The 14110-nt window shown below is 39.2% G+C and overlaps 1 protein-coding gene and 1 long non-coding RNA gene across 2 annotated transcripts in view; one reads left to right on the top strand and one right to left on the bottom strand.

Moving 5' to 3' along the window:
- LAMA4 (laminin subunit alpha 4) overlaps nucleotides 1-14110 on the top strand; it is a 142096-nt gene that overhangs the window by 36659 nt on the left and 91327 nt on the right. Inside the window, exons 3-4 of the mRNA XM_031680130.2 lie at nucleotides 2280-2381; nucleotides 11112-11236. Coding sequence (XP_031535990.1) covers nucleotides 2280-2381; nucleotides 11112-11236 — 227 coding nt within the window. The remainder of the gene's footprint in view (nucleotides 1-2279; nucleotides 2382-11111; nucleotides 11237-14110) is intronic.
- Nucleotides 7829-10063, bottom strand: LOC140697701 (uncharacterized). Its single transcript, XR_012074939.1, has 2 exons — nucleotides 9987-10063; nucleotides 7829-7993 (listed from the first exon to the last, which is right to left on the bottom strand). It is a non-coding gene; the product is annotated as an uncharacterized lncRNA (long non-coding RNA).

Genomic DNA, 14110 nt, shown 5'->3' with positions numbered 1-14110 from the left:
AGAATTGCAAAGACAGTAAATCTGAAATGTTCTCACCACGAAAAAGAAATGGTAATTATGTGAGATGATGTTAGCTAATACTATAGTGGTAATCATTTTGCAATATATACGTGTATCAAATCAACATGTTGTACAACTTAAACTTGCACAACGTTACATGTCAGTTTTATCTCAGTAAGGCTCGGGGGAGAATTAATTAATTAAATCATTTTTAAAATACAATATTTATTTTATAAAAATACAGATTCCTTGGCTTCACGATCAGAACTGCTGAATCAGAAACTCTCCAAATCAGGTGTCTGCAGCTTGGTCAGTTAGAGAACTTGGAAAGCACTGGTTTAGAGGATCCTGAGATAACTAATACTCAGCCCCTCACTACTCTTATTCATTACCCCAAAGTTAAAACCCTCCTAATGTCAAACTACAGGATGCAACACATTCATGGGTTACTAAAATCAATGTTTTGTCTTAGGACCAGGATATATTTTTAAATAAAACAGGGAAGTTTAAAGTATATGACACACAGTAAGATTAATTACTGTTTTGTGCTTTTTTCTTAATCTTGTTTCTGTGAATTCTTTTTCCTTTGTACCACATCACAATGAAAACTTTTTTTTTTTTTATGTTTGAAACATTAAGTCAAAAACACGTGAAATTTAGGTGGTCTGAATTCAGTGCTGCCTGCTGCAACTTTAGCAACTTTCCCTCTCCTTTGTTTCCTAGTGGAAACTGAGAAAAAGGCTCACCATTAACTACAAAGTCTCCATTATAAATTATAAATTGGTCCCCTCTCAGCCTTACTTTCTCTCACTTGGAAAGATGGAATTTCTTCGCCTTTTCTTCATATGCAAATGTCATTCTCAATTAAATTTCCTCCAAATGACCTATGTTACATTTTACTTTTGGAACTATGGTGTTTTTATACTGTGAAAGGTGCTTAGTGATTCTTTTCTCTACAGAGAGAAAAGCAAGAGGAAATAGGTTTGCATACCAGTCAGAGGGACTTCAGCCGGATACAATGAAAAGTTTCCTGCTAGCCAAGACAGTACAAACTACAATGAGTCAGGGTGGGGGAGAGTGTGATGTGAAACCTCGTACTCTTGTCAGTTTGTGGAAACAACCCAGATTCTTATCCGTCTGGAACTCTTTAGATGTAAATCTTTCTGATAGGCAAGAAGTGGACCTTCCAGACCTATGATGGCACTTCTGCTTTGCTTCATTAAAACAGCCCAAATAAACATAAAATACATGTCCATAAGCCCAACTGCATAAACCAAGAACAATCACACGAAGTTTCTCGACTAGAACACTACTGAATTTGGGGGAGGGCACTTCAGCGACTACACGATGGTTTCACATCGCTGCAACCCACAGCACCTCTGGGTTTAATCATGTAATCATTTCGCCACTAGCATGGAGGAAAATAATGTGTTTCTCACAGTTATGAGGATAAATGGAATATAGGAACAGCACCCACACAGGACCCGACAAACGTAAGGGCTCATTCACTTCCTTACTCCTCCCTTTAAATTTTTAGGATTGATCTGAAAAGATAATCTTTTTAAGAGCTCAAGTTTCTGAGAGACACATCTCTAAGTTGCTCCGCCATAATCAATAATTCCCGAACCCATAGTCTTTACTTACAGGGAGCGTGTCAGCTGTGCCTCACCCTGACTAACAGCCGCACTTGGATTTGGTTTGTCTTGTTTCGGATTGGAAGAAAACATTTATTTCTTTCTCCTTCAGTGTTATTTAAAATCTTCTTATTCCTCTTTACAATGATGGACGGTATTAACGGTGTTCCCATTCTCCTGAGGGAAAGAAGTTCCCGGCACGCCAGTGAGGAAGTGGAGGGGTAGCGCCACGAAGGCGGCTGCGGGGATCCAGGGGCCGCAGTGCATCACGGGAATGGGCGCCTATTTGTTCTCGTCTGTGATTGGGCCCCCGATTGGTTCCCGTCTGTGACTGGGCTCCAGATTGGTTCCCGGCTGTGATTGAGCCCCGCGTGCGAGCAGGTTACTCGGGGTTGCGGCTGCTCCTCTGACCTTGGCGGGAGCCAACTCCCAACCCAAACCACCCAAAAGCAGTGAAAGACGAGGCAAAAAAGATACGTAACAAAGAAAATTGGATATACATCATTGACTGGTAGTTCATTTTAGTATGTTATGTAAAGAAATATTTAAATACTTTACTAATCATCCCCTCTGACTCCTCTCAGAAAAAGATGGCCAATATCGATCTTTTCAATAATAAAAATGCTTCTGTTGTGTCTGTTTCAGAAATGCGACGCTGGATTCTTTTTTGCCCAGTCGGGAGAATGTCAGCCTTGTGACTGTAATGGTAATTCCAACGAGTGCTTGGACGGCTCTGGACTCTGTGTGGTAAGTCGGCGGCATCTGTCTCTTTTCACATATTTAATTGAGCCTCTGCATGTTAGAGGGGGATAATATATTCTTCCTGGACGTTTGAGCTACGTAGGAGCAAACTGCTCATCGAGCTTTCTTTTCACCCTTCACTTTTTCCTGTAAAGCACCTCATATAAACTGCTTATGACTGTTAAGTGGCCATTAAGGTGTGTGTCTGAATGTGCATGTGTCCCTGGTGGTAACTGTTCCACCGCCCCAGGGAGCTGGTTTCCTGCTATAGGCCAATGGTGATGGGCTTGAAAATAATACACAGAGGGGGAAATCATCCATCCAAATTCCTCTGTAGCAGTGTAGTTTGCCATATGTTTGGCTTTACTCCACATAAACCAGCAGAATAAAACAATTGTTTCATAGGCTACTTTACAATCTAAAATAGGTCTGTAGATCAAAATTTGTAAAAAAAAAAAAAAAAAAGGCTTGAACCAAGTAGCTAATAAAAATGAAAGCTTTGGCACTGTGGTCTTTGTAACTATGAGTTCAAACCCCCAGAGATCTTTTTGTCCTTAACTGGAATGAATTCTCCAATAGACTGTTCTTCAGTGAAATATGAGAGACTTACGAGGAGACTGAGAAGCCTTTTAGCAAAAAGTTCTTGCTACATATTTCCCATTTTCACTGGATGGACTGACAGCCTAATGAAAACGGCGATTTAAATATTTACCAGAAGTGACATCAGTAGAAGTCAGAGAGGGCATTTTTAAAGATTTATGCTGTAAGATCATGTTTTCCTTCATGAGCTATGCTACATAGCAGTAGATTCTTCTAGTTCTACAGGCAAAAGAGGCTTTTCACAACTGCAAGCGTATTTTTGCATAAACTGCAAGAATACTTAGTTAAATACACCTGTCTACCTCAAAATTAGCATAATTATCCATATTGAGATAATTTTGATAATAAGTTGTCTTTAAGGTGTGTACATGGAAGTGTTATTTTACTCATGCATTATGTTAAGATGCAAATTAGAACATTTTGACTTATTTTAAATCTAACAGTTGCTGTTCTCCTAGGGACAGAGAGAATTAAGTGGTAAACACCAAACGTTGCACACTCTTTGTAGTGTTTGTTTAGTCCTGAAGTTTCTATTTTCCCTTCCCCCATCTTCTTAAATAACCATTACATCCAGGATGTCCTCTGTAGCAGTGTAGGCACACACAGCTGCCAAAGTTTACCCCTTTCTAATGCTTCCATCTCCGGTTTCCTGTTATTCTAATTCCAGTGACATTTGAAAAGCAAATTCCATGGATGCATTTGAACTAATAATGTACATCTCTGATAACTTGACCAATTAAAGTCTCTTTATTATCTAGTTTATTTGAATATAAAACAGTAGGGACTGGCCCACCCATCAGCTGCTGTTAGGCAGTCGGTAAGATGGAAGACCGAAATAATTAAAGGGGGAAAAATGTCCTTCCTGTTAGTGCCTATGGAGAGCTATGACAAAGCCACTCTTCTTTATAGTGACCTTGTCAGAATAGGAGCTATCATGGTTTTATCTTTGACATGGACTTGAGCGTATGAAGAAGACAGTTATCACGTGATTCCTACATAACTTCTGGGGCAAAAGAAGTCCTAATAAAAGTTTGGAGATGGGCTAGGGTGTAAACATTATATGCACATTCAGGAAAGTTACCAATCTTCTTGCAATCACTTTGTTCCAAGACAGAACATTTAAAAAGAAAGAAAAAGAAGGAAGGAAGGAAGGAAGAAAGAAAGGAAAAAAAAAAAGAATCTTACTTATCCTAAAAGTAGCTCCCCCACCTCATTCTACTCAGATTAAAGTAATATATGCTTAAAGTAGAAAAACAAAACAATACAGATAAATACTATACATGAAATTCAAAGTGAAAATCATCTACAGTCATCCCCAAGAGCCAAACATGTATATTCTTATAAATTTAATTTAGATAAACAAACAAACAAACAAAAAGAATGAAATTTGTATTTAAATGTAAGTGAGGGAGCAGAAGAGGCTTGCCAATATAGAAAGAATATTTTGTCATTTAGTTGGCTAATATATTGTCAAGATGTCACACAGGAATCAAACTCATATTTTTCTATTTCCTTTGGTTTCCCTACTCTGGCCTACTGGTCAAGCAGGGCCAGTTTCTCAGCTCCTGCCTGGTAGGTAGCCCCAGTTCATTATCAGCTGTAAGGGAGCCAGAGAAGATGTGGCGGCTCCACCTGAACACTTCCTTGCAGTTTACTGTGGGCACCAGAGTTTCAGTCAGTTCTTACAGTTTGCCTGGCCTAACTCATTTTCCCCATCTTCCATAAGCAACCAAAAACAAATGGCCTCCTTTTATTCATTTTGTTTTATTTTAAAGGTTTGTAATGCCTGTCTTGTACTCCCCCAGTGTTTCTAATTCTTTCTTCATTCCCATGTTCAATTTCAACTTTACCTTACATTTTACAGACTGATTTCAAGAAACTAAGACATTTGACAATAAAATATGTAGAGTAGACAAAGTTATGCTACCATTTTAGACATACTAAAAAATTTTAGAGATTTCCTCACAAGAAGAACGCCAGCTCTTCAAATACAGAAAGGTGACTAAGTGAAAAGTGGGTTAACTAATGAAATCCAATATGTATTTGTTGTTTTTCTAAAGGGCCACCTTGCATCTTATCAGAACTGGAGTGCATTGGGCAGGGTTCTCAGTGGAGTCAACTAGGCAGAGCCCCAAAGGCCAGGCAACTCCAGTGGACATAGTAGATTCTAGGTAAAGTCCCAAAGGAAACATGAGAAGAAAATTAAGGGTAGAAACAGCTAGAAGTTGTCAGATGGCTGTTGATAGGAATGCCTGGTCACTGCTAATCCATCTTTTATCCCAGATCTAGAGGCTAGGTACAGAGAACCAAGAAGAGACCATGATCATGATCTAAAGAACTGGTGCTTTGTCATTAGTAGAAAGGCTGGAGCCCACTGACCAGAAATAGAGTAGAAATAAGTCTGACTTGAAGTTCACCACTGGCATAGGGCTCCTCGGGTTCCTGTTAATTAAGGATTGGTTTATCTGTTGATTTCATTAATCCATTTAACAAATAAGCATTTTCTGAGTACCACCCACATGCCTGACACTATTCTAGGATCTGGTTAAGTGGATTCCACTGTGGGTTGAAGGGCTGTAGGGACAGAGCATCTACTTGAAAATGCTTGTGCATGTGACCAACATAATGAAGTTTAAGATACAAGGACCATCAGAACTTCAGAAACACATGCAGAAACCCTTAGCTGCTCAGTAACAATCATAAAAAAAATTAAAATATTTCAGAGTCTGTACTAGCATTTCAGGGAAAAGTATAAATCTGAATGAGAATATTCAGATTTAAAACCACTGAGAACTGCAAAAACATAATTAAAATCTAGAGAGAAAACCATCAGGCTGTTGAGTATTTACATCTGGCTGATGGAAGTGTAGATGTATTTTTATTTTCTTCTTTTCACTTTACAGTATACCTGGCCAAATGTTCTACAACTGCCTATAGCAATTTTATAATTAAAAAGATATTGATATTCAGATGGACTTCCACCCAACACTAAATACAGTGGAGAAAGGGGAGCACTTCAATATATTGCAGCCTAATAGATCTTTTATTACTCTGAAAGCTTAATTAAAACTTCATTCAGGAAAGCAAAGGTATTACATCTCTAATTTTTGCAGACACTAGCATTTTTCTCATGATTTACAACTCTCCTTTATTATGAGTATGAGGCTGAAATCAACCAATGTTAAGTCCCTGTAAGACTAAGCATGTATGATCAATAAACCAACACACTCATTAGGTGTCCAAGAGCAAGAAGAAATTGAGTTCTAAAGAATTCTTTTTCCTGTTTTACTTGCAACTGTAAAATTGGTGTCTAGGTCAAGTGAATAATTCTTACATAAAAATGTTGACAGTTTTCCAATCTGTTGCAAACTTGGAAAAACCCAAGTTTTGCAAATAGTGATGGATTTGATTCCATGCTAGCTAAAGTTTCAAAATAATATCATAAAATTACATGTGCAAAGGATTCCAAGGGTAGATTGCTCAGTGGAGTCTCCTGTTGCTTTGTACCCCCAATGTAAGAATACAACGGGAACCAAATGCAGATAAGTTCTCTATACAGTGTTTGTCCTTCTCCCAACCCTAAACATGGTCCTTGTATATTCCCTACCTCAATTAATGACAGCACCGTTCTGCCAATCCTCATGCTTAGATGTCCCAGATGCTTCATCAGCTTCCTTTTCCTTCTCGTCAACATTCAACTGGACACCATATCCTGCCAGTTCAACCTAGGAAAGAGCCTCCTGTCTTCTACACCATCCCACTGCCTTAATTCATGCCCACAGCATCCCTCACTGACCACTACTACAGCTTCGCAACTATTCATTGTGCCTTGCTCCATACTCTCCTTACCCTAATCTGTCTTCCTCACTAGTGTTGGAGACATCTTTCAAAAACTGATCAAGACATCCCCCTTTCTAAAAGCCTTCAGGAGTTTCTATTCCAGCCCTACGGAGCTTCTCACTGCCACCTAAACTATACTTTCACACTCTGTGTCTGAACTGGTAAATCCCACCTGGGATTTCTTGCTTATCCTTCAAGGCCTAGTTCAAATGTCACCATCTTCATTAAATCTCCAACAACTTTCTCAGGAAGAGCTAGACCCTTTCCCTCCCCTCTATCCCATAGCAGGTATGGGCTTTATGCACACCTCAGTCATGGCACCTAGCACACTGTGTTATCTAAGGCTTACCTGTCTGTTTCCTTCATAAGTTTGTGAGTTACTCAAAGACAGGAGCTGGGTCTTCTTCATTTTAGTAACCATCACAGCCCACTGTCTGTTATGATATCAGCTTAATCTAAGTTTGTTAAGTGAATGAGTAAATTAGTTAATAAAATAACAAATAACTTAAATGCAAAAACCTTTAATATTATAACTTGAGACACAGTGGTCCTCTTTATTGCAGTAAAATGTACTGTCTTGGTATGCTGGAGACTCTGGCTTGGGCCCAGTGCTGAGTAACTAGCAAACAGTGCTACCTACATGAGGTCTTTCTATCTAGGCCCTTGTTTCTCAAGTATAGTCTAGACCAGAAGCACTGGCAATACTTAGGAGCTTGTTAGAAATGCAGAAACCCAGGCCCCACCCAGACACCCTGAATCAGAATCTGTATTTTCATAAGATCCCCAGGGTATTCAGTACACACTGAAGTCTGAGAAGCTGTGATCTAGACAGAGCAATACTTCTCAAACCTTTTGTCTCTTGTGCCCTTTACACTCATGAGACTCACTCAAGGTGCTAACAAGCTTTTGTTTATGTGGATTATATCTGTCCGTATTTACTGCATTTGAAATTTAAAACTGAAAATTTTTATATTTTCTTACTAATTTATTTGAAAAGGACAATAGTAAACCCATTGCATGTTAACATAAACCGTATGTTTTTATAAAATATAAATGTATTTTATAAATGGAAAATAGGTTTCACATTTGGCTTAAGAGAAGGCAGCTGGATCTCACATATGCTTCTGCATCAGTCTGCGGTGGTATGTCCATGTCATGTATCCTCAGGAATACTCCACCTTACACACATGAGAAAGGAGAGTGGTGCAGAAGATAAAATCTTAGCATTATTATAACAGTTTTGACCTCCCTGGATATATTTTGAGAACCCTGGGTCTTGGTAGACTAGAGTGGTGTGTAAAGCATGTGACCAGCCATACGAAAGCTAACCTGATTAGGCTTTCTTCCCACGTTATGCTGGTGCTGTGGCCCTGTTGTTGAGAGACATCATTTCTCACATGAAGGAGACACAGCTGGTGCCCAAATATCATTCCTAACACTTATCTGCAATCCATTGTCTACATATAGCTTTCTTAACCACTGGCCAAAGATTCAGAATGCTTTTGTCATTTGTAAGTGGAGTCAATTTTATTAAAAAATAAATGATCCCCTCACCAGCAACAACCTACTCATTTGTTGTCATTTTTCTTTTCTGTTTTTTTTTTCTTTTTTGGTAGGGGTGGTAATTAGGTAATTAGGTTTTATTTACTTACTCATTTTAACGGAGGTACTGGGGACCTTGTACATGCTAAACACATGCTTTACCGCTAAGCTATATCCTTCCCCCTCTTTTCTGTTTTTTAAATGGCAGAGTAATGAAGGTAAAGGATATTTGCAGTCTTAGAGTTAAAGATTTTCAGAGCTAAAAGAAACTTTATAGACAATCTCAGCTAGATCTTCATTTTACAGAGAGAGAATAGAGACCCAGAAAGGTCAAGTAACTTGTTTAAAGTTGACCAGCTAGAAAATGGAGAAGCTAGGGAACTCTGTCCCTATCACCATCACCATCACTGCCAATCTCCCAGAATGTGCAGCTGTGCCTTTTAGGGAATTTCATAACAAACCCTTTAAAAAAAGGCAGGTAAACGAGCCAGTGTTTGCACTCTGAGCATTTAGAGGTCGGAGCGATTACCTTGAGAGTAATTGCTCTCTGTAGCTGCCATAGCAGAATTAGAGCCCTGACAAGGAATCCGAAGCATCCATCGAGCCATAAGGGGACAGAATTGGGAATTAGTTCATTTTGCAGCTTAACAGATGCTGCAGGCACGAAGAATGGCCTGACACCTTACAACAGGCCTATTTTCTTCAGCACAGATGGGCTTCATCTGTCCAACAAGGACTCAGGCAAGTTTGACCCCAATCTAGAGCAGCCCTGCCAGATTGCTTATAGCTTAGATTCCTGGTTGTTGGGCAAGGCTCATTGGTTTTCCCTGCAATAAGAGATTGCCACCAATTTTGAGCTGGCTTTGGGTGCGTGCTAATTTTCTTTACTTGCTCCAAACACTAATTCACTCTTTCCCACTTTTCCCTTCATTTTTTTCTCAACAAATATTTACTGAGGGCTGACTTAGCACTTGACACAGCTTTAAGAACTGTGAGGGAAATATGTTAACATCCTATTATCTGCATATCATACTTTATTTTTCAGTTTCTCATTGATCTGTCAGGTGGTCTAAACTAACCTTTTAGTTCTATTCTACTAACATAATTCTAATCAGGGGCCAGAAATTGTCCACATCTAATGGTTGATCAAATGCCCAAAGAGTTGTCAGCCATGATAGCTTGTGGCCCATATTAGGACTCCTCCCTTTTGTCTAGTGTGTTGTACTTGATTTGAAGCTCAAAATGTTAGTAAAATAGCCTGACACTTTCTAATGCAGTCATTTTATGACTTTTCAGAAAGGAGCCTTTTCTCCAACACACTGGAGAAGCAGTATAATAAACGAATTAATAGCCTAGCTTCTGGAACCAGATCGCCTGAGTTCCAGTCTCACTTTTGAGACTCACCTACCATCTGTGTGGCACTAGGCAGTTTACTTAACCTCTCTGTGCCTCTGTTCATTTGTAAAATGGGGAAAAATAGTAACTCACCTTAGAATTATTGTGAGAATTAGTTAATCCACATAAAATGTTTAGAGTAGGACCCCACCATTATTTTACTTAGAACCTTAACGTAGAATATAAAAACAAAAATGAAGAGCTCAAGGTCAGCTTACTGCTGTTCCATCTTACCTTCCACAAGGTTTCTGCAACTGTTGGAAAAAAGCTGTGTCTGTTGAAGTTCTCGTGCATAGGTATTACTAAGGGAACTACTCAAACAGGAAGGTGCCTCTTCAACTGCATTCTAATTCTAACAGCGCAGTTTTTCACTGGAAATTCTATTCAAACTTGTATAAAGTTACACTTTGGTGAATGTAAAGATGAAAATACTATAGTGCTACTGGTGGTGTCTTGTGCATCCAATCCTGTCCAGTTAGAGAAAATATCAGTAGACTAGCATCACTGCCTCTTATAGAGGACTAATCAAAAATTAACCCATCAGCTCAGCAAACAGCTACTGAGTACCTGTTCCTTTCAAATCGATGGCAGTACAGTGCTGAGAGACACAGTGTGGGGGGAAGCGCTGCTGAGGCTGGGAGCAGATGATAACGGTACAGTGTGGGTAACAGAAGGAGGGAAGTGTTAGGGAGGGGAGCATCAGGGAGGAATCCTGAAGCTCTCAAGACCTGGTGTAGATCTTTAGTGATAAACAGGCATTCTGGCAGAAGAATCAGCTGTTTTGTGCTTTTCTTCCAATTATCCCCACCATAAATGGAAAAAATCACACAATAAACCAGCTTCCTATTTCTTGTATATCATTATCCAGTATATCCAACCTATTAGCAGAACATTCTTTATCTACCTGCTACTCCATTTATTCTTTACTCAGAAACAATTTGTTCTTCCAAGCCCATAAATTCTTAATGTTCCCCCTGGTACTTACCAGGGGGGATTTTTTTTTTTTATTTCAAATCCAAGTCCAATTCAGTAAGCTGATGCTTCTACGACGTCCAGAGTTTGATCATTCTGATTATCATTCTGAGTTGAAACGAGCAACTGAAAAATAATCCCCTCTGCACACAAACTCTAAAGAGAGTCCAGGCTGCTAGAGCACACACACAAGTCATCACCATCGTCCACACTTTCTAGCATTGACTGGGGCCAGCGTAGCTCCTTTGCTGACCACTCCCATCAAACACCATCTATTTTTATCAGGCCTGACATCCCCTTTTCTTGAAGTACTGCTTGGTTCACAGATTTGCTGTGTATAAAATTTCTTTTGTGACCCTGTCAATTTTCTTATCTTTTGTCTCATAGCATTGCCAACGGAACACAACAGGCGAGCACTGTGAGAAATGTCTAGATGGTTATATTGGAGATTCCATCAGGGGAGCACCCCGGTTCTGCCAGCCATGTCCCTGTCCCCTGCCCCATGTGGCCAAGTAAGTCTTAAAGAAGATGGTCTCTTCTACTGCTTATACCCTTAATTTTTCTTTTTCTTTTTTCCCTCTGTCCACAGTTCTAAGGTTTTTCCACAGTCAAAATTGAGTGTCTCATGTTTAGGTGAGATTAGAAAAGATATTGGAAAGGTCTCTAGCCTAAATACACTTTCAGGAATGTTTAAGCACTTGCAGTATAGGTGATGACTGTTCCCTTGATATGAGGGCAGGGTTCAGGGCACATCACAAAGTCAATGAAGTTCCCTACGTATTATAAGCAAGGCTGGTCTCTTCTTTTCTTGGCCATCCCTTGACCTAGAGAGATCACAACTGATGATGCCAACAGACATTATAATTCAGCATTTTCTGTGGTAGTGTTTCTCCTGACTTCCACAGAGCAGATATTTCCCTGTGTGTGGCAGCCAAGTGGGCTTTCAGTCAGAAATAGAACACAGATAAACAGATGTGCTTTAGGCTAATCAGCTCATAGAAGATTTCCGAGAAAACTCATTTTCACTTCTGGCTGTGTTTTGACCTGAGTAAAATGTTATAGGTGATAGACATACATCTTAATGGAAAAAATGGAATTCTTTTCAGGCACATAATGTATATAAGTCCAGTAGTCAAGTCATAATTGGCCATTTTATTGGCTTAAAAATGCAGAATGTAGAATTAAAGTGGCATGGTGGTACTTGGTTTTCCAAGTATCAACCAGTTTCCAATTCTCTAACATCAACTGGGTGTCCTACAATCCATTCAAATCTGACACTACCCATAGGCGTTAGTGCAGACCCCATAGGTTAAGAGCTTAGTCCCACTTTGGAGGCCAGCCACAAATTAGGTTCCCAGGCTACCTGAATTTCTTCCCAGCTAACTATAAATTCAGGAGTTCCTTCAGTGCCTCTCCAGGTTCAATAATTCTCTAGAATGACTCACAGAACTCAGGAAAGCACTGTACTTACAATTACAGTTTTATTACAAAGGATACAATTCAAGAGCAGCCAAATGGAAGCGATGCAGGGGTGAGGTATGGAGGGGGAGTTGGGACAGAGCAGTTTCTGTGCATTTGCTCTTCAGGTGCTCCAGCCTCTTAGCAAATCAGCGTCTTCACCAACCTGAAAGCTTCCCAAAGCTTGTTGTTCAGGAGCGTTATTGAAGTTTCATTATATAGTCACAATTGAGTAAATTATTGGTGATTGAACTCAATCTCCAGCCTCTAAAAATTCCAATCCTCTAATCCTATGGTAGGTTCCTCCACAAACCAGCCCCCATCCTGAAGCCCATCAAAAGTCACCTTATTAGCAGAAACTCAGGCAGGCCTGAAGGATTGAAAGGAGCTCATTATGAATAACAAATGACAGTCTTGTCGCTCAGGAAATTTCATGGGTTTTAGGAGCTCTGTACCAGGAACTGGGGACAAAATATATATTTATATGTATTTTTTATTATACCACAGGTGCAAAGAGTAATGAACCTAGGTTCATATCCCTGCCTTGGCATGTTTTAGCGGTGTGATCTCAGACAAAGTCCCTTCTCCCTGTCTCTCACTTTCCATGGGATTTGGAGTCAAGGAAACTAGATTCGGATCTTGTTCCATTTATTGGTTCTTTAAGCTGCTCTGAATCTCAGGTTTCTCCTTAGTAAATCAAAGTTGGTGTAAGCATCTGCCTCATAAAGTTGGACTAGGGCAGCACGTGTGGAGTACTTGGGTTGATGCCTTATGCATGGAAAGGTTTATGTAGATATTGGCTTTACTGAACGTATGCTTTATATTTTTTCTAACACATTTTTCATACTCTTATGTCAGGCACTGTTCTACGTGTGTGAATGTGATATTTACTTGACAGCTGTTGTAAAGATTAAATAATGCATATAAAATAAGTTTTAAAAGACCTGAATGCCATACACACACACACACACACACACACACACATTTTCTTATAAAGAGAAAGAGATGACAACCAAACTTCCCCCTAATTTTTTTCCCTTAATTGAATACCAGTATCAATTAACATTTCACCTACTAGCTTGTGATTTTTTCAAATCCTGTGATGAGTCTGACACTCAGTGAAGAAGTCAGATGTTTTACAGCTTCATCTTTCTTTAGAAGCCATTAAACTGCCTCAGCCCTTACTTTGTGATTTTTCATGTCTGATAGTATTAATAATGTGTGCAAAATGGATGGTACTGAGAATGACAGTGGAAAACTCAAACATTAAATGTTCTATTATTTTCACTCAAGTGTGTCTTGATATATGAGCTCCCTTTGCCTCATCTAGGTATATTCTTTAATTGTTCATTAATATTCTGCTCTCAAACATGAGTCTTAACCATATCTGATGAGGTGTTTAGCATGCTGCTCCCTTACCATGGTAGAGTTATTTTGTTAAATATTTACCTCCAGCTTTCTAATAATAGATTTCACTCATTCTCCCATATAAACAAATGTATCATACAGCACCATCTGCTCAAAACAGGTTTATAAGCTTGGAGCTGTAATTTCTTTAGAAGCTAACAAATGAATTAGAAAGTAACCCCAAATTCTTCATTGTATTGTCTGACTTTTGTTCTTTTTGAACCATTGATACCACAAGGCTTCCTTATCTAAATTATATGACATTAATGCCTTGAGGTATGAGTCTTCTGGAACCTCATTCCTATGGGCTGAGAAGTCTTGTCTACATAAAATCAACAGATATTAATCGAGCACTTATTATGTGTCAATCATATATTAGTGACTGGTCACAGCAGTTAATAAAACAGTCAAAAAACTCCTGCCTTCATTAAAATAGATCAAATTACAGCAGTATTTTGAAATTCCTAAAGCAAAGAGCCTTTTTAACCTTTGAGCCGGGTTATCCAGTATCTCAGTCCATT

The sequence above is a fragment of the Vicugna pacos genome, chromosome 8 (assembly GCF_048564905.1).
Source record: "Vicugna pacos chromosome 8, VicPac4, whole genome shotgun sequence".
NCBI lineage: Eukaryota > Metazoa > Chordata > Mammalia > Artiodactyla > Camelidae > Vicugna > Vicugna pacos.
This window is presented reverse-complemented; position numbering and strand designations above follow the sequence as displayed.